This window comes from Thamnophis sirtalis, unplaced genomic scaffold (assembly GCF_051295495.1).
Source record: "Thamnophis sirtalis isolate CommonGarterSnake01/CBP01778 unplaced genomic scaffold, rThaSir2_p1.2 scaffold_6, whole genome shotgun sequence".
NCBI lineage: Eukaryota > Metazoa > Chordata > Lepidosauria > Squamata > Natricidae > Thamnophis > Thamnophis sirtalis.
Window position 1 is genome coordinate 46962523 of NW_028261386.1, and position 19872 is coordinate 46982394.

Genomic DNA, 19872 nt, shown 5'->3' on the forward strand with positions numbered 1-19872 from the left:
GATTACATTACCTTGGATACTCTACCTTTTCCTTTGGTACCGACTATTTTGTGGCTCACTAAATTAAAATATATTCTTCTCCACTACTGTACACTGATACAAACATCAGACCACTTTCTTGATACAAATAAACCATTGAAAATAGTATGAACTGAACCTAGTGATTACACAATGCTTTAAAAAAAAATTTGTGTGCAAAATATTTCACATACATCTATCACAATCCTATATATTAAAATAGTACTACTGTCTCAAGGATAGCAGCTCTAATATAGTATATTTAAGGATAAAAGAATGAACGTGGATTCAATAAAGTCATATATGGAATCACATTTGAAGTTGATTCTCTTTGCTATATGTTCTGATTTACTGTACAATAAAATAGCATCCATGACTAAAATAGTCATGGATGTAATATAATGTCTTATTTGCAATATAGCGCATTATATTGGAAATAAGAAGCAGGTTTCCATGACATATTCATCTATGCTAATCTCCTAGAATAGGGTGGCTCAGTGGCTGAGATGCTGAGCTTGTCGATCAGAAAAGTCAGCAGTTCAGTGGTTCGAATCCCTAGCATCGCATAACGGAGTGAGCTCCCATTACTTGTCCCATCTTCTGCTAACCTAGCAGTTTTAAAGCATGTAAAAATGCAAGTAGAAAAATAGGAACCACGTTTGGTGGGAAGGCAACAGCGTTCTGTGCGCTTTCGGCATTTAGTCAGGCTGGCCACATGACCACGGAGATGTCTTCTGACAGTGCTGGCTCTTCAGCTTTGAAACGGAGAGAAGCACCACCCCCGGGAATGACTAGCATATATGTGCAAGAGGAATCTTTATCTTTACCTTTAATCTCCTAGAGTTACCTGTGAAAATTTATTATAAGCATCAACAGTTGTGTATAGCTCTGTTTCCCTTTGCTCTACCTCAGGCTGTTTAGCGTGCTCTAGAGGCAAGTGATAGCATAGCTCTACTGTATGTACTTTTGAATAGCAATCATAAAGGGTCATTAAGGAAGGGCATATACAATAAGACTGTTTTATTGTACTCACCACCAGCAGTTAGGGCAATTTCTACAGGATCACTGATCACATAGCCTTGGCTATTAGAAGCATTCACTTCCACTGTGTAGTTTGAAAATGGAATTAGTCCTCCAATGGACACCCAGACATTGGCTTCTTTGCCGGTATGTAAAATTTGTGTGCAATTTAAAATACTGTAATTGCCATTAGCTGAAAGAGAAAGAAGGAAACCGTGAGATCTTCAACTGTTACAACTTGAACATTTCTGAAGATAATAGGTTTATTCCAGTAAAGACAGCAAATTGTTAGATGAAAAATTGCATGATTATTGTTTGGTGCTTTACTCACCAAAATTAAATATGATTACTGTTGACAAGCTTAAGGTGGAATGAGACCAGAGTTCCCCAACTGTGCATCTGTAATTTTGAGACTGTGGTATGTGGATGCATTCCCAAAATAGCTGCCATTGGAGAGAGGGATCACCAGTTAGTCTCCTTCACCCCCCCTCCCACTTCCTACTGAAGTATCCCTTTCTCTTTCTGCTTATGCTATTTACTTTTGGATCCTGTCCCCCCAAGCAGTTAATGGAAGCCACCCACTTTTCTTTAATTTTTAAGCCCATTTGGTATTTTGGAAATAAAAGGTGCTGGAGGATGGAGATAGATCAGCAGTGTAACCCTTTTCTTTTTCTTCTTTTTTGAACAAATACTCAGGCACAAGTAACATTAGCTTGAGACCTTGATCAGGAATAATACATTGGCTTAGAAACTGCAAGAAATAAATATGAGATGGATCAGAGTCTAATTATTTATGTTCTTCTATTACTGACTAAATTAAAGGGAATGTCTTCCAGAATTGTTAAGGCATTCAAATACCTACTTCACTATTAAATCAAAATAAGTCAGGAAATGGGTTGTCCCAATTTTTCTTTTCTTTTTTTCCAAAAAGTTTTTTTATTTTTTCATTTCCATAACATATAATCACATGTACTATTACAGAGCCAACATCATATTGTATTATTAAATGTTTACATAAATTCATCTTACCATCAATTCCCCCCGAAACAAAAAAAACAATTATTGGCTCTTCTGCTCTCCATACACCATATTTGGATTGGATTGGATTGGATTTATTACATTTATATGCCGCCCTTTTCCCCGAAGGGGACTCAGGGCAGCTCACAATTCAAGTCAGGGAAGGGGGTACAGACAGGGGATAAAAAAGACGAACATAACAATACACAATTTAAAAGCACACAACAGCCATACCATTCGGGGAGGGGGGCAAAAGCTCTTTAGTGCCAGGCCTGTCGGAACAGCCAGGTTTTAAGGGCTTTGCGGAAGGCCTGGAGGGTGGTGAGGGTTCGAATCTCCACGGGGAGGTCGTTCCAGAGGGTACCTTATTTGTACCTTATCCATCACTTTCTTCTCCCTTTCTCCTCCCTACCTCCCTTCTTCCCTCTGTCATCCTTCCCTTCTCTACTTTCCCTTCGTCTCTTCTTCTCCTCTCTCCCCTTTCCACTTCTCATTTCTCTCCTCCTCTTCCCTCCTCCTTGCCCTCTTTCCTATCCCTCTCTTCTTCCCTTAGATCTCTCCTCTACTTCCCACTCTTCATCTTCTTTAATTGGTTTATTTCAGCTTCTGAGCAAGCTCCATTTTATGTTGATGGTATTCTCTTTTCAATATACATATTTAATTTTAACATGTATTCTCCTCCTTTTTTTAAAAAAAAAAAACTAGAACAAAAAAGTATACATATATAGTCATTGTGCTGTTAATCTCCCCACCCCCCAGCCTAATTTTGGCTGAGATGTAGACCTGGTTACAATTCCCTCATCATTATCTTTATTTAATTATACTTTCTTACATGCCGCCAATTTGTAGTTTTCACTTTAAATCTGAATGCTCCCTTCTTTACCCCCCTACAGGAAGGTTCTGATCCAAAAAAGGACACCTGAAGTAGGTTTGTCAGACAGGATTCATGTGAGGCTCTTTAGAGCTCACATCCCCCATGTCTGTTCAGCTGAAGAACTTTCTGTCACTTCCCCAATTTTTCTTTTCACCCCACCAAGTTAAACTATTGATATCCTTGTCCTGATTACTATCCTTGCTTAACCAGTTTTTAGAAGAACTAAAATAGTTGTACATTGCTTTTCTCAAACCTCCTTCATTGCTTTTCTTGAATCTCCCCCATTTCTCATGTACATGTAAAAAAAACATTTTTAAATTCCATGTTAAAGTGTTGAAGAATTCAAACTAGGTTTTATACATGACATGGTAAAAACTCTGAACCCTCTGTTTCTGTTGTTGGTGGCTTTCAGGGTTCATACCCTGAGACATTTAAGGGAAGGTAAATGGGCAAGAGGATTTAAAAATAGGGAAATCAAAGAATTGGGGGGGGGGAGACTGCTACCAAAGGATGTTCAAAGGATTAATATCCAGATCCTGAAAAAAACTGAGAGAACTGGCTGTATTTAGTCTTGAGAAAAGAAGAAAACAAATTCTGGTTGATTTACAGACAAACCAACCGAAAAGACAAAAAGCTTTTCTGTTTAAGGTGGGGATGGGGTTGGGAGTCTTGTTTTCATAGTTTTAATGTATTTTTTTCCTGTTTTGTATTTTATAATTTTTCTATTTCTATCTACAAAACTTGTGCAGCTATTTAATTTTTTTTGAACAGTAGAACCAATATTCTAGAGATAGGGCAGGAGTGTCTCTTGCTAAAGACTGCTTCATAGGGTGGATTTTATCCCTAGCTCCTCAACATCTCATAAATGTATGTATGTATTTATTTATTTTTTATTTTAAGCCTCCCAAACAAATTCTGTGGTATGATGAACGGTCAATAAATGTATGATGGATGGTTAATAAATATTATACATAAATAAAATAACTTAATAAAATCTCTGTATTTTTCTAACTATCCATTATTAGTCTTAGAACAAACAGTAACTCAAATCATTGCTTAATCTACTATTAAGTACCTATCCAGGGATGGGCTGCTGGTGGGTTGTGAGAGGTTCAAGAGAACCTCTAGCTAAGATTCTATGCAGTTCGGAGAACTCCCAAATCTCACTCCTGGCTGGCCCTGCCCACCCTTCCCCTCCCAAGAGTCCCCACATGGCCCGTTTTGGATGCAGGTAAGTGCAGGGGGTGCACAGAGGTTCAGGGAGGATGAAAAATGGATCTACCAGAAGGCCCTCGGAAGCCTGGGTAGGCCACTTTTGCTTTCCTGGAGGCTTGAGAAAACACACACCCCCACCGTGGTGCAGGAGGCCGACTAGGCCATACCTACCATGGCCATGCCCACCGAGCAACTGGGCAGAGAGCCCTTTGCTAAAATTTTGAAGCCCAGCCCTGCTTATGCACAACTTTTGTTGAAGTGTAGTGAATGCATTTTCCATGTCATTTTGGGATATCTCTCCTCATGATGTACATACATACACATGGATGCGAAACAAAATATGAAAATGTGCTAAGACATCTAAAACTATTACTTTAGATGCAAGTGCTGATATCTTAGCAAGTAATCATAGGCATAACAGTTTAATCCATTTCTTTCCTTAAAATAAGTTTTATTTTCCTTTACATGTTCCATCTGTAAAATCCATTTCCAACTACATAATAAATATTAGTTTTTATATTTCAAAATGCTGCTGAGGAAAAAAAAGCTTTAAGCTAAGCAACACTTTGTTCTGTTGCCTCGATAACAACATTAATACACAGTAATTATATAATTAGTTGTAACATTAAGTTCTAGTTATAGCAGCATGATTACTTGGCAATTATGAGAAGTATATAATTACTCAATAATTATGAGAAGTATGTAATTACATAACCGTTTTATTCAGCTGCCCCCCCTCCAATGAACTTGCATATTTATAATGAGTTTGGTGATGCAGAAGTTCAAATTGCTCACTAAGTCAAATTTAAACAAAGGAGATGGTGGCAGATCTCCTAACAAGAATTATAGGCAGAATAAAGGTTTCTCATCCAAGCAGTTTACAGTCCTGGCAACTAAAGTATTAGGGAAATTTTTTCCCCCTTTAAAAATTCAAGTTCTCAAATTACTCATGCTGGAAGTGACACAGTATGCCATTTTGCCACTTTTCACTGCATAAACCTGACTTTCAGTGGGCTGGAAAATGCAGCCACATTGGTTCAGCCTGAAAGAAAGTGTGATACTGATAAGCATTTCCTATAAGTGAGCAATGCATTCATTTTTTCATTTTTTTTCATACGTCTCCTCTTCTACCTGACCCACAATCCTAAATTCTACACTTTGGCATCAGGATCATGCTCTTGCCTCTAAGAGAAATAATTTGATATACTGGTAAATTTCAAGTGTTGTTACCTTCCTCCCTAATGCTTTACACCATGACAATATAGAATTTGTTTTATCCTTTCCTTCCTGGTCCTGAGTTTTAATCAACATAATAAATAGTTTATGGACTCCATTCAACAAAGACACTTCAAACTAGTCAGTTAGCCAATGCCATCTTTAGGTACCTGACTAATAGGGAGATGACATAATAATATTTATGTTGCTAATTTTATTCAAGCAAGCACTTCAATTCTATAGAATAGAAGATTTTCATTCTTACAACTTGTTCGCAATGGTGATTTCTTGAATGAAGTAGGATGGTGCTTGATATCTGCCAAGCTCCATCTTTACAAAGGGGTTCTGAACATTAAAAAGAAAGAAATGGCTTACTTTAGCTAAAAAAATTCTGACAAAATTAGAAAAAGGCATAGGAGCATGATGAGACTTTAAAAAAAAAATAAGGAGAGCTGTCCATGGTCTCTGTGCCAAAAGGTGAGTCAATTACTCTGTCACAAATGTTAAGCATGAAAAAGTTGGTGCACAGTGTTGATTCTCTTTGATCTTTGTCACTTTTTCTTAATTACAGAATCATTTCAACCCTTCTGAAAACCTTTCGGAAAAAATTCAGCCCATCTGACTGAGGTTATTCTTTCAAAATGAAGTCCAAGATACCCTTTGGGCTGGATACCCTCTTTGACAGCCTAGGCCAACCTCCCATTGTGCTCACTAAGATCAGGTTGTGGAAGTAGCTGACAAGTAAATGCCACTGAGAGCAATCAAGCAAGAAGATGAAGGCAGATTTTCCATTCCTTCTAGGGCTTATAACCTGTGTATCAAGCAATTCCTTCCTTCTTTCTTTAAAAAAAAATACTTTTATCTCATAGACTCACAGTTCCTGCTGAGAAGAGGGAGGTGAAAAATAAATGACCTCTTGACTCAAGTATATTTAGGGGCTTGTTCTACACAAAGAGATTCACAAAGGAGATATATTATAGTCCTGAAAAGTCTGCAGGCTATCATATCCCCTGCTGTGTGAGTAAAGGAGGGAAGCACACAAGTCATAGATAGCTATGAAATACTTGTACCAGGGTTTCTTTTTAAAAGAAATAACACTAATCTGTAGTTTTTTTAAAAATATAATTCAAAGCACAATTTTAGTTGCCTTTTTAGAAAAAACATGAACTTGCATTGACAGTAATTGGCAGATGGGACTTGGGTGAAAAAGGATCAATAGAGGTTAAATGCAATAAATTAGGAGATTAAAATATTTTACACAGAAAGATGGCACATGAACAACTGCTCTATTTAAAGATTAAAAATACCGGTAGCACAAATGACCAAATAGCTTTAATAGCTTTAAATATAAACACTGGTTAACAGGTAAATTTGTTCTTTCTCATGAATCAAAATCTTGCTTTGGACCGTAGACAGTTTTGTTTTCATAAGAAATCATCTAACATTGCATAATAATCAAATACTGGGTAGAATGATTTCATCAAATTAAAAGAGCACTTTCATTTCCAGGTGTATAAGTAGATTCTTAAAGACAATGAATGTAATTGGAATTTTAAGAAATTACTAATCCTAAATTAGTTGAGGAAGCACAGATAACATGTTACTGGTGCCTTGATCTCTACAACCTACTCTATTTTTGAATCCTGGGTTCAAAAGTAGACTTCCTTCAAGTTAAAGCTTTCCTTTTTTAGCCATAAACATTGAAAGGGAGCTGCCCTTCATCTAGCTTTAGGGTTACTGAAAGTTCAGCGTTCCTGAGGAACATTTGGAAAATCACAGTTCATAAATGCCTATCTGATTGCTTTTGATAATCTGGACCATGTACTGGAGAATTCAATGTCTTATCTTGAAATGCCTCTTGGTGATTTCCAATTTGTTTTTGTACCCATATACCATGTTGGCTGTAAAAATATCCAGCAGTATATCCAATTTCCCTTGTAAAGTAAGCTGTTATGGGGCTTGTTATATGCTATCAGTGACTAAAGATGGAAGTATAAGAAAATGATTTAGGAAAAAAACTCCAAACATCTGGTTATTTTTATTTTTTTCTTCAGTACCCATGTACCATATGTATAAAATTCAGATTGGTAGTCTAAATTATTTCTGTTCTGGGGCCATCTTCCTGTGGGATTCGCAAGGCTGAAATAACATAAATGGGTATCCTTTTCCATTCTTCTTATAATCATTGTCACAAGAATTTAAATGCCTCATATATTCCTGTAATTTTTCCCTCTGCAGGCTCTACTATTCTGACCTTTTCAATATTCTGTAATTTGACTGGCTAGCCATTTCAGATTCTTTCCTTTTTACAGCCTTATTAACTTATGGGAAAGAGGTGAAATGGGTGACCAGTCAGAATACATAATATTACAGAGGTCAAGTAGTACAGTAGAGTGCTAAGCAGACAAGCAATGCCACCTATTAGGCATTAGCAGTTCAATTTCCTCTTCTTGTTGCAAATGCTGTTAACAAGAATAAAAGATGACATAGCATCAAGTCATTCATGGCAAAGACAGTAATTGAAAATGAAATAAAAATAAACCAAATCCATCCCTTTCTCTTTTCTGTTCACTAACTGGTTTCATCTGCTCATAAAAGAAAATTCTTAAATGGCAATAGCCATCCAATTAACTGAATTTACAGCAATCTCATTCTGCCCATTGGCCTCAACTTATCTTAGCAACATGCCATATTGCTGAAGAATATATGGAAAGACCATTAAAAAAAATAAAGAACACATGTAGCTTTGTTAGCTGGGATGGGAAATATAAATCATGTCCACATGACTGTAATATATGTATTAAATTTCAAGATTCTAGTTTTAAAGAATTATTAATGAGAGAAGATAGCAGTTAAACAAAAACAAGAAAACAAAAGCACCCTTCTGACTGGTTGGCAAACCATGAATCTGCATTTTGTTAAAGTCATGAGACAGCATGGAAGGAGACCAGAAATATTTTAAACTAGCTGATAACCCAGTGTTGCCGGGGTATTTATTTATAGGGGTAAAATGTCCAGACCAAATATAATTTCTAATGTTGGATTTCCCCCCTTACTAGAGGGAGCCTCCCTGTGAAGTACTGTGAAGCAGTAACCATGGCAACTGCACTGCACAGTAGAAGCCATTTTACGGCAGTACAGTAGAAGGTACAACATTTTGTATTTTAACAGAACATACACCCCGAGGGGTTTTAGGGGTGTCTTACCCCCACAGTATTTGTTTCCAGAGAGTAAGTCATTTGTGTACCAAGTTTGGTTGAAATTGCTTGAGGTACATACATGCGCGCATGCGTGCGTGCATGCGCACGCACGCACGCACACACATACACCATGTAACTTATGTTTCTAGAAAACTCATCAAATAGCTGAGGGAAATTTTGTTGGAGGATTTAAGCTGGAAGTCTACATTACAATGTATGTATAGTCAGTATGAACATTTGTATAGAGACAAGTATTTACTGGTGTTTTGAATATTTTCCTCATGCAAGATATTTCTTACAAAAATACTCATACTCACTATATCTTCAGCAATTCATTCTAGTTGCTGAAATAGTAACTGTGAGATAATTGAATTGATCGGTAATATTTTCTTTTTCAGGTTCAACATCTATAGAATGACTTGCAGGACCACATGTCCCATGGCTGCAAGTTTAAGGTATCTGACAGAAATTGTGTACGTTCAGTTGAACTGAAGTTGACCAGCTGCTAACCAACCTTTCTCTTAAGCCTAGCAAAAAGTAGGGAAGTAATTGAAACTGACAAACATAGAAAAAGTGGTGTTATCTTTTGCAAATGATACTATATTCTTCTTGTTGGAAGCCTGGGGAAACTTGGTGTCAAGCACTATATTTTAATGGTGTTGAAATAAGTGGGGGAAATACTTGTTTTAAACCAGCCTAGCTAATGATATTGTAAGTAGTCTGAGAATGAAGTAAAGGTAACATTTTAGGATGAAGGATGTAAAGTGTGGTTGACAAGGAATGATTGTACTGTAGTTGTAGTTGCTAAGCAGAGCTTAGGATTTCTTTGACATTGTCAGGGCATGAGGGAACTTCCATTAATTTCAGAGCAAAATTAATCGCTGTTATCCACTTAAGATAGAAGTGATGTCATCTTTTGACAAAGTAACTTTGCCAATCCAAAACATGCTGATAATGCAGAATACCCATATAATGTCTCAAATCATGTGGAGTGATGCTTCTTGCCATACCTGAGAGTTTTTGTGAACTTTCCTGAAGTATCTAGGAACATTGTGGTTGTTCAAAGTGGACATTACTTATAAATAACATTAATTTTCCTAATTCATTATTGTACAATTATTTATTTACTAAAATTTATTGGCTGCCTCCCTCATTTAATGATGACTCCAGTCTGATTGCTCTTTCTTTCCATTTGTGTTGATATGACCCTACTATTATAGTCCTTCTATTTGTATGATTTGCATGACATCTTTCAAAAACAACTTTTCTCAGAATAGCTCATAATAGACTAAAACTATAAAAGCATTCTGACTTTAAATATTTCCAATTAGCAATATGTGAAAAAAAAACAGCAATGCATTGATTGAAGTGTCTGTCAAAATAACTAATGTGATTAACCAATGAAATCAGAGCTGGGGAGGGCTTTCCAGGGAGTAATGGCTATTCGTTTCCTAGAATCCAGACTCAGCATTAGAAAATGGAAGTTCCAGTCAGTTCTCTTGTTATATTATTTTGTAATTAATGAACCCACATCTGATCAGTATCTTTAACATTTTACACACTTTATCATTCTTTCTCTTCTCAGCCAAAGAATATAGAATACCTGTCCTCTAATCCTCCACTCCTTTTTACTATGGGTGATTTCCCATAAACAAACAAACAAACAAACAGTAAATAAATAAAACAAAGTTAAATAAATAAATATACAGTAAATAAATAAAACAAATAAATAAATATCTACTGATTGTACTGACATAATCCCTTTCCCTTTTACAACAGCCCTGATTTTAATTACTATTTTTACCTCATTCAATTACTATTTTTAACCTCCCAATTTTCTTTACACTAAGAACAAAGGGGCCATTTGAGGGATGGGCTGCAATTGTGTCAACCTGTCCCATCATATCCAGCAGGAGAGGCATGTCTGGGTCCCATTTGTTAAAAAGTATCATCTGGCAAAAGCTAGGTAGACAAACTTTTCTTTCTAGTGTCTACTTGTTGGAGCATTACCCACATAGAGATTAGATTAGTCCCAGTCCTGGCAGCCTTTCACATGCCTTTGAACATTTCATTATGCTATTGGCCATGGAGGTCAGAATATATGACAAAGCTTGTGGGATGATTGTACTAAGGGTTTTTATTTTAGCTAATATTTATTTTTGTCTAGGGAGGGGGTTATGGTTAGTTTATTGCTATTTTATATTTTTAATTGCTGTTTTCTATCCAGCATCGTGATGTTGATATGCATGGCCTTATACATTGAAATCAATAAATAAAATCAATCAACCTTCTATATTTTACAGGGTTGTTATAAAGGATAAAATGAAAGCTATTTTGAGATACCGGAGAAAAAGCAGTATAAAAATTTCATAAATTTTCATTAAAAAATTATTTTCTATGGATGGTTCAAATTAGTTTTCTAATACATTGCAGGGACTTAGATTGAGTGATTCGTATCATGTCTTTCAATTACATTTCTATGTTTTTGCCTATTTTGAATAAGAATATGACTTATATATTATTATTAGATCACAACTTCAACATTCTATGTTCTAAAACTTTCTATTGCATTCTTAAAGTGGGTTAACTACTGGGGTCTTAACAGAAGATGCTAGTTCATTATAAATGTTCTAGCTTGCACCCTACTGCATGAACTAAATTGTCAATGCTTCTTCTTCATTCCTTTTTGAACCAAAAAAAAGTGTCTCCCAAATCCAGATTCTTTATCCAGTTGCTTAGCCAAATACTTGACTAGCTGCAGGAATTTAATTGTTTTTCAGAGTCATGAAGTAAATAAAGTAAAATTGTATCTTTTAATTGAACAAACAGAACACATTAATAGCATTAAATTTTGCCTCTGTTGTTCTTTGACACAAATGAGAACTAAAATGATTTCCAAAAACTACATGGATCTGATAAATGTCTAGTGATTAAGTAAGAACAACTTACTTAATATTCTGGATCACTATTTATCACAAAAAAGTTTATGGAATTACTTACAGTCCAGTCTATTAATTTAATCATACCGTTCTCTTTTCAATATATTCACATCAGATTGTGTTTAATCTGTATGTTGAAAGAGTATAATCCACATAACTTTAAGACTTCAGTAAACTATAGAAGACTTACAAACTTGCTCAGAGGGCAAGCACACATTTCCTAGCATGCAAAATATTTCATTAAGAAAATTAAAATGATTTATTCTGTTTCTGCAAGAACGAAGGTGGAGCTAAGCCTATAGAAGGCAGTGAAGCTGATCCATTTGGCCTCTGTAAATCCTTCTTAATCACATTTTAAATATTTCACATAAAAGATCTTTACCAACTTTTAATAACAACGATTCAGTTATATATAAAGTACAAAAACTGTATTACAACCATTATTACTTATATTAAACAAGCCCAATAATATAATATCTTTATTCACCTGAAATTTTTTTGCACTAGTTAGTATATGTTTCCATATAATAAAAAGATCCCAGAATAATCAACTATGGGTTTTATATCCTCTCCCCCTTTTGTGTTGTCGACTGGTGTTCAGAATTATTGTAAATAAAAATGTTCACTTCTCCAGGGACACTGCAGAAAAAAAAGATTAGTTGAGAAAAACAAAGGAAAAAGTCCTTAAATCCATAATCAAATATCTAGACTGATTGTTGTCACTTGCACTTTCATTGATTCCAATTGTAGGCAGTGACTGCAGAATATAAAAAGTGAGATGCAATTGATTTTATAATAACAAAATAAACTGTTTTTTGAGCAACAATGAATTGGTATCAGTTAGTCCATTCACTCACAGACCATTTTTTAAGTATATTGAACAAATTAAACTACAGTATATAATAAGTCATTTAAGATATGCTGATAAAATTCACTACAGTCAGTTAAAATGATGTACAAAAAAATGGAAGTCTGCATTTGTTATTCAAGATGATCCTGGCTTTATCAGTTGAACATGAAAATGATTTCATATATTACACACTTTTGAATAAAATTAATACAACAAATATTATCCAGTAGAGTTTAGTGACTTAAGAGTCAGCATCACTGAATCAGTAATTTAGCTGTTAACTTTCTGTTTGTAAATTGATCTACTGTCTACCTTATTTGTGGTCTAAGTAAACTTTATGTCTAGATTAAATAATAATAATAAAAATTTACCACAGCATAAAAATGTATATCAATGCCCCATAATAAGCTCTTTTTTCTGAAAAACTTTTAGAGCAAGAAACAATAGCCTTAAATGCAGCCTTATTTTAATATCATAAAATATCTTTTATGAATCTAATAATAGGGAGCACTCTCATTTAATTATACAATCTTAGAAATAAAAAAGTAATTTCTTCAGCTCAGTTTTGCAGGCAAATTTCTTGGATATTTCCAGATGCTTGTATGAACATCACTTTCAAAGACAACTGTTTAAAAAAAGATTTATGTACATTATCCATCTTACTGCTAATTATATTTGTACAAATTTCTTACTACTACTGGGAGCATCATTTTGTAACATCATTTTGAATAAACATTCAGGAAAAAACTATATAAGATTAAATTAAGTGCCATTATTCATAGAGTAAATCAATAGTATGGTTGATATTAATATTTGGCAATATGTCTTGAAACAAAAAGTGTTATTATGCATGTAATATGTATTTCATACAAAGCATAATGACACATAAATTTTGCTTCAAACATTCTCAATATACCATATCTTCAAGATGCAGGGAGGGATTTTTTTAATTGGCCGTTATTCATATAGGCAACTCCCATCTGAAATTATAAGTGATTTAGTCTAGCAAAAAGCTGAGCCAACTGACACAACATTGTCTCTTGCCTTAGCAACTCTTGTGCTTCACTTGATTGATCAGAAAAGAAGCACATTTGTCTCCCCCACTACAGAAAAATGGAACAGTTGTATTTTTTTTTCAAAAAGTCTTGGATTATTCAAGTAACTTGGATTTTACAAAGATTGTATTTTGAAATCTTAGCTATAATGGACTAATTTGTTGAATGCATAAGAATATATATTCGTACATTTCAAGCATTTTCTTCAGTAGAACTATCATTAACTATTGCTTATTGCTTGGTCAAACTATTTTCCATAGCACCAAAAGGCAAAGAAAGAAACAATGGTTGAAAACTAAGCAAGGAGAGAAGCAACTATTGAGAGAAAAATTTCCTAACAGTGAGAGCAGCCAACCAATGGAACAGCTTGTCTTCAGAAGTTGTGAATGCTCCACCACTGGAGGCTTTTTTTTAAAAAAAAAAAACCTGGGCAACCATTTGTCTGAAATGGTATAGGGTCTCCTCCTCAAGCAGGGGGTTGCACTAGAAGACTTCCAAGGTCCCTTCCAACTCTGTTATTCTGTTATTCTGTTCTATTATTCTGTTATGCTTGTTCTTCACTGCTACAAAAATCTTTGCCATGTTCAAAGAATGAACATACTGTGAAATTACATGAAACAAGATTGCATCACTATCTCAAAATTAACAGCTCTTTCCACCAGGTAACATGATAATGATTGCTTAGTTTTGTTCATTCATTTAATGTTGCTTTGAATAGTTAGCTATAACTAAAGCTCAAGGAAAATATGTTTTAAAAAAACTTGGGCACTTTGCTTTTGCTATTTTTATTATTCATATATATGTATGTATACACATGTGTAAATGTCAGAAGGTAACCTTTTAATTTTATAGGAAATGAATGTAGGTGAATATACATGTCCCGGGATAATATTCAGGATCCAATCTGGGTCATTCAGATGTTTTGTCTTCTTTCAGAGCTTTCAGACTTTGGCTAGAGAGGCTTTCTCTGAAGATAGGCTCCTGCACAAGTCGAAAGTTCAGATGACAAAACTTCTGGTCCCATTGATTGACCAAGATTGGAAATGAATACAACCTTTCTGGAAGGATCAGTTGTTTAAGTGATTGCATTGCTAATTCAGTCTCTAAACAATTTTTTTCTGAATGCCAGATCAAAACTCCTGAAACTTTTCAACGCAAGTCTTAAACATAAACTACAACAGCCTGTCACTAAGTTATATAATTTTCTGTAATCTGTTCACTCTTAACTTTTAAGTCTAATGTCTGAAGCTTGCTTTATCATTTAGTTTTCTATATTAGCAGCTTTGAATTCCCACGAGGAGCAGCTAACCTGAATGGGAAAAGCTGTATTTTTTATTTCAACATATTTTTTTTTGTACAAATTAAGTTTCAGTACAATTTAACCATTTTAGTGTTGCCTTTTCACCAGACAGTGCAGCAATGGATGAAATACAGTTGTTCATAATGTCAAGAAAATGTCCAATTAACTACCAGACAATTCAGTAAGCTCTGTGTAAATCTACAGAGGAGATGGTGTCATAAGTAAGTTTGCTGAATTAATGTGTAATTTCTTTCTTGCATAAAAATTAACTACCCCCCCCAACATCCTGCATAAATGTCAGCCACAATAGCTATTTAGAACTTGTAAGATACACTGCATTGAAATGACTTTTATTTATTTATTTAGCATTGCCGAGCAAAGTTTCTATCACGGGAGCGGAAAAAATGAAAAGGTTTCTCCTGAAGTCCATTTCTCAAATAGGTTCCCCCTCCTCCTCTTTTTCTCACAGACTGAAGCAACAGAGGAGCTTCCCAAGTCAAAACGTGTCTCTGCTTCCAATGGACTTGTTTTGCTTTTGGCAATTAACCAACTGAAATGTTATCAGGAAAGAGTCCATCTCATTTATAAGCCCATGTGCCCCCTCCCCCCAGCCTTTACACTAAAATATGCAGGCACTGTGTGCTTTATTACCAGCAGGAGATAAATGGCTGGTTTTCGTTGCTGAAGAATATATAATGGTTAAAAAGTCACTTTTTTCCTCCAGCTCTACATAAATCACAGAACTAGTCAATATTTAATAATGCTTGCCTTGGTCTGGAGTCCCTTGATCACCCCTGTCATGTGTAATAGCTCCCTCTCCGATATCTTTGACATAAAAGCCCAGCTTTACTGCAATACTAACATGTAGAAGGTCATTACGGATCGACATTTACCTTAATCTGTGACTGCCAACCATGAACCGATAAATTCCAGCAGATTCCACTGGGAGAAATCAGTAAACTTCTCAGTGGAAAGAACTGAAGGAAAATTCTGCCGAGAACAGAATACATTTTCTACAAGGGCTGCTCTGCAAATGGGTTCTGACTTTTGAAAGTTCTCTTGCCACACAGCTTTGCAACATTTAATATAGTTTTGATGGTCTGAGAGATGGGATGACAACCAGGAATGACACGACTTAGAAGGAAAGAGGATTTTTTTTCCAGAAGAAAAAAACAATGCAAAATTAAACACAAAGGGGAATATCACATCTGAATTATTTATCTGCTCCCTTGATGGAAATGACTTAGCTGTCATAAGCCCTACCAAAATGTTGGTTCTCTACCCAACCATCCCCATCATTCCCTCATCTTATAACCCTGCAAGTGTTTTACAGTAGAACCATCAAAACCTTAAGTAATATATAAAAGAGGAATATTTTTTTCAAAACAAGATTCCTTTCCCTCAAAAGAAAACAAACAAACAGATTTACTTTCATGAAATCAACTATTTTGTACTTATTATTTTTCCAAATATTCTTTTTGGGTGACCAAAAAGAAAAACAAATCTTAGGCTTAGGGCTAATCTTAGGGGGAAAAAATAAAACAAATAATGGCACGTTCCAATCCAATAATCTGTCAGAAAATGTTTATTCTGAAATTACTCGGTAAAATAACAGTGGTTAAAGAAGAAATATTTTTTGTGGAATATGGAACAGATGTACTAAATTCAGACCTCCAGTCATGATGTCCTACATCAGGGGTGTCAAAATCACATTGTCATCACGTGATCAACTTTCCCCCTCTTTTTCCCACTTAAAGGGGCTGAGGGTGACCAGCACGTGATGCATCTGGCCTGCAGGCTGTGAGATTGACACCCCTGTCCTACATTATGTCCAAAGAGCTTTTTTATCTATGTTTGTCATAGAGGTAAAATAAAAACAATATTTTTTTTTTAAAAAAAGATTGACAATCTTTAGTTAAATTATTTAACCAAAGCAATCTAAAAGATAAATCCCTGAAAACACGAGATGTTATATTTTACTATTATTGTAATAATAATTATTGGAAGAGCAATTGCGTTCAGCAAAGTGTTGTGAGAGTTGTGTTGGAGAACACACAAACTAGCATACAGAGACAATGCGGTCTAAATAGGCTTTTACTTTCGTGGAAATAGAGGTATCAGAGTCCATCAAACAGTCCAAGTCATACACGGATAAGACAGTCAGTCATCGATGTCTTTCAGTTAAGGGATAATCCAAATAACATAGTCCAGTATCATATAATCAGTTCAGTACTCAAAGTTTGCTAGCAGTTGCAAAATGTACAATAGCTCACAGCACTTTCTAACAGCCAGCTTCCAAAACTCTCAGATTAGATCATCCCAGCATCTAACAAACAGAGAGCTAACAGTCATTCTGGCTCCCTCTTATGGCCGATTGAGGGAAACAGCAACCAATCACATTTTACAGTATGATTTAAAGAAACAGGTATAACATTGTTACATGGTTTATATATTGCCAACCCAACTGTTAGATTATATTCCTAACAATTGACACCCCTGTCCTACATGATGTCCAAAGAGCTTTTCTCCCTATGTTTGTTATAGAGGTAAAATAAAAACAATATTTTTTTAAAAAAATGATTGACAAATTTTAGTTAAATTATTTAAACAAAGCAATCTAAAAGAAAAAAAACCCTGAAAACATGAGATGTTATATTTTACTATTATTGTAATAATAATGATAATAATGATAATAATACATGGCTTCTGGTTAAAGGCACTTACAAGTTTGCACAAAAGATTGGCAGTCCAAATGAACCAGATCTTCAAAGCACCTGAAAATGATGAATGGATGACAACTGGAATGACATTTTTGATCCAAAAAGATAAAGAAAAAGGAAAGGATCCTGGAAACTATAGGCCAATCACCTGTTTGCCAACAACATACAAGCTCCTTACTGGTATCATTGCAAACCAAATTTACAGATACTTGGAAAGAAATAACTTGCTTCCTGTAGAACAGAAAGGATGCTGCAAAAATTCAAGAGGAACAAAGGACCAACTGCTGATTGACAAACTAATCCTAAAGAATTCAAAGAAAAGATGAAGCAACCTGTCCATGGCTTGGATAGACTATAAGAAAGCATTTGATTCAGTTCCCCATAGATGGATCAAGAAATGCCTGAAGATCTTTGGCATCAGCAGCAACATATAAAAATTCATGGAAACTTCAATGAACCTCTGCAAAACGAAGCTTATAGCTAATGAAGAAGTACTGGGTGAAGTTGAAATTAAACGAGGCATTTTCCAGGGCGATTCCCGTTCACCCCTACTTCTTATACTCCCAATGCTACCACTGACAATCATTTTGAAGAAGATGAACTATGGATACGAACTTGTAAAGAAAGGACTGAAAATTTCGCACTTGGTGTACTTGGATGATTTGAAGCTGTTTGGTAAAACAAAAGCTGAACTGAATTTATTAATTGAAAGCACAAAAGAATTTAGCCAAGACATTGGTATGCAGTTTGGAATTGACAAATGTGCAACAATGGCAACCAAAGCAGGCAAAGACATAGAAGATGATGGAATAGAACCTGAAGTAAAGTAAATAAATAGATATAATAGAGACACAGATATAATTTAAATAAGTTCATTATAATCAATTTAACATAGTCATGACTAAGTTAAGCTCTTTTTTCTATCGACGGATATAATGCAACACCATAATACACAGAGATACATTCTGATTACTAAACAATTCTACTAGAAGGGAGATTCTTCCCAAGGTAGATTGGTGATGGTATACTTGTAAGTCTGAACCAACATTTATGAATCATTGCTGAAGGCCAAACATCATATTTTCAAGTTCCATCCAATCAATGTTTTCAGTTTTTTACTTTAAAGCAGTGGTTCACAAAAGTTTTCAGTCCACTGCCCGCTTGGTGCTACAAACTGATCCTCAAAATAACAGGGTGGGGTGGGGGTAGAGAAGGAAGAAGACTTTGTTCTGTGGTATCTGCTATTTCAGAAATGCTCATTACACTGCTCCACGTGATCAGTCTTTCGATATTCCTCAATATATTGGTGCCCAGCAGCTGGTCAAAACCCTAGTAGTACTTATGGAGCTGTAGATAATACTATGGCAAAATACAAGGCTTGCAGCTCATATATACCCATACAACATAAGAGTGATGCCATTATCCAGATTTATCTGTGACAAAGGTCTCACTGTGCATAAATATCAAGATAGGAAGTGCACTTTATTAAAAACAACTGCAATGTTTTGATTCCATTTGGTTATAAAACATCTTGTTTTGCATACTGGAACATTTAGACAGCATTTTCTTCTAATATGGGACGTTGTTCTATCATAATTTTGTTTTGCTTTGCTTTTTCCTGTATGTGACAATATCCAACTTTAGACAGTAATTAGACCACTTTTTAATTTACTTTTTTTAAAACAGTATGCTTATCCCTTTTCCACAACCTCCCCTATGTTTCAGCCTTCAATGAGATTACTTTGCAACTCAAAGTTTGAGTTGCACCCCAAGTGCCCTTCCCCCCACTCCTCGCTTTTTAAGGCCACCTCTACAGATGGAGCAAGGAGGCAGAGGGGGGCTAGCCTCTCCCCGGCAGCCACTTGTTTACCTGTGTTGGATTTCTAAGGTGGGAGGGGTAGAGATAGGTGAGAGTGGTGCGTCCATGTGGAACGGGTGCAAGAGGGATTGGGGGGGGTGGCTCCATTGCACAGGCCTCGAAGAGGTGGCTCGCAGCGCAGCCCCAGAAAGGGAGTCATTCATTCATTCATTCATTAAGTTTATTTATAGGCTGCCCTTTTCCCTGAGGGGACTCAGGGCGGCTTACAACTTATATAGGAAGGGGAAACATACAAAGACATATAGGACAATACATAATTAAAAGAGTAAAGCAACATTCATTCAACATTTGGGCGGGGATGGAATATAATCTTTAACCCCAGGCCTGACGGGATAGCCAGGTCTTGAGGGCTGTGCGGAAGGTCTGGAGGGTGGTGAGGGTACGAATCTCCATGGGGAGATCGTTCCAAAGGGTCGGAGCTGCAACTGAAAAGGCTCTCCTCCGCGTAGTTGCCAGTCGACACTGACTGGCAGATGGAACTCGGAGGAGGCCCAATCTATGCGATCTAATGGGTCGTGAGGAGGTAATTGGCAGGAGGCGGTCTCTCAAGTACCTAGATCCACTACCATG

General features: G+C 35.7%; 1 protein-coding gene across 1 annotated transcript in view; it reads right to left on the reverse strand.

The window, feature by feature from the left end:
• The window catches only part of USH2A (usherin), a 461429-nt gene that overhangs the window by 190717 nt on the left and 250840 nt on the right, over nt 1-19872 (reverse strand). The window contains exon 35 of the mRNA XM_087718552.1: nt 1052-1231. Within this exon, the coding sequence (XP_087574678.1) occupies nt 1052-1231 (180 nt within the window). The remainder of the gene's footprint in view (nt 1-1051; nt 1232-19872) is intronic.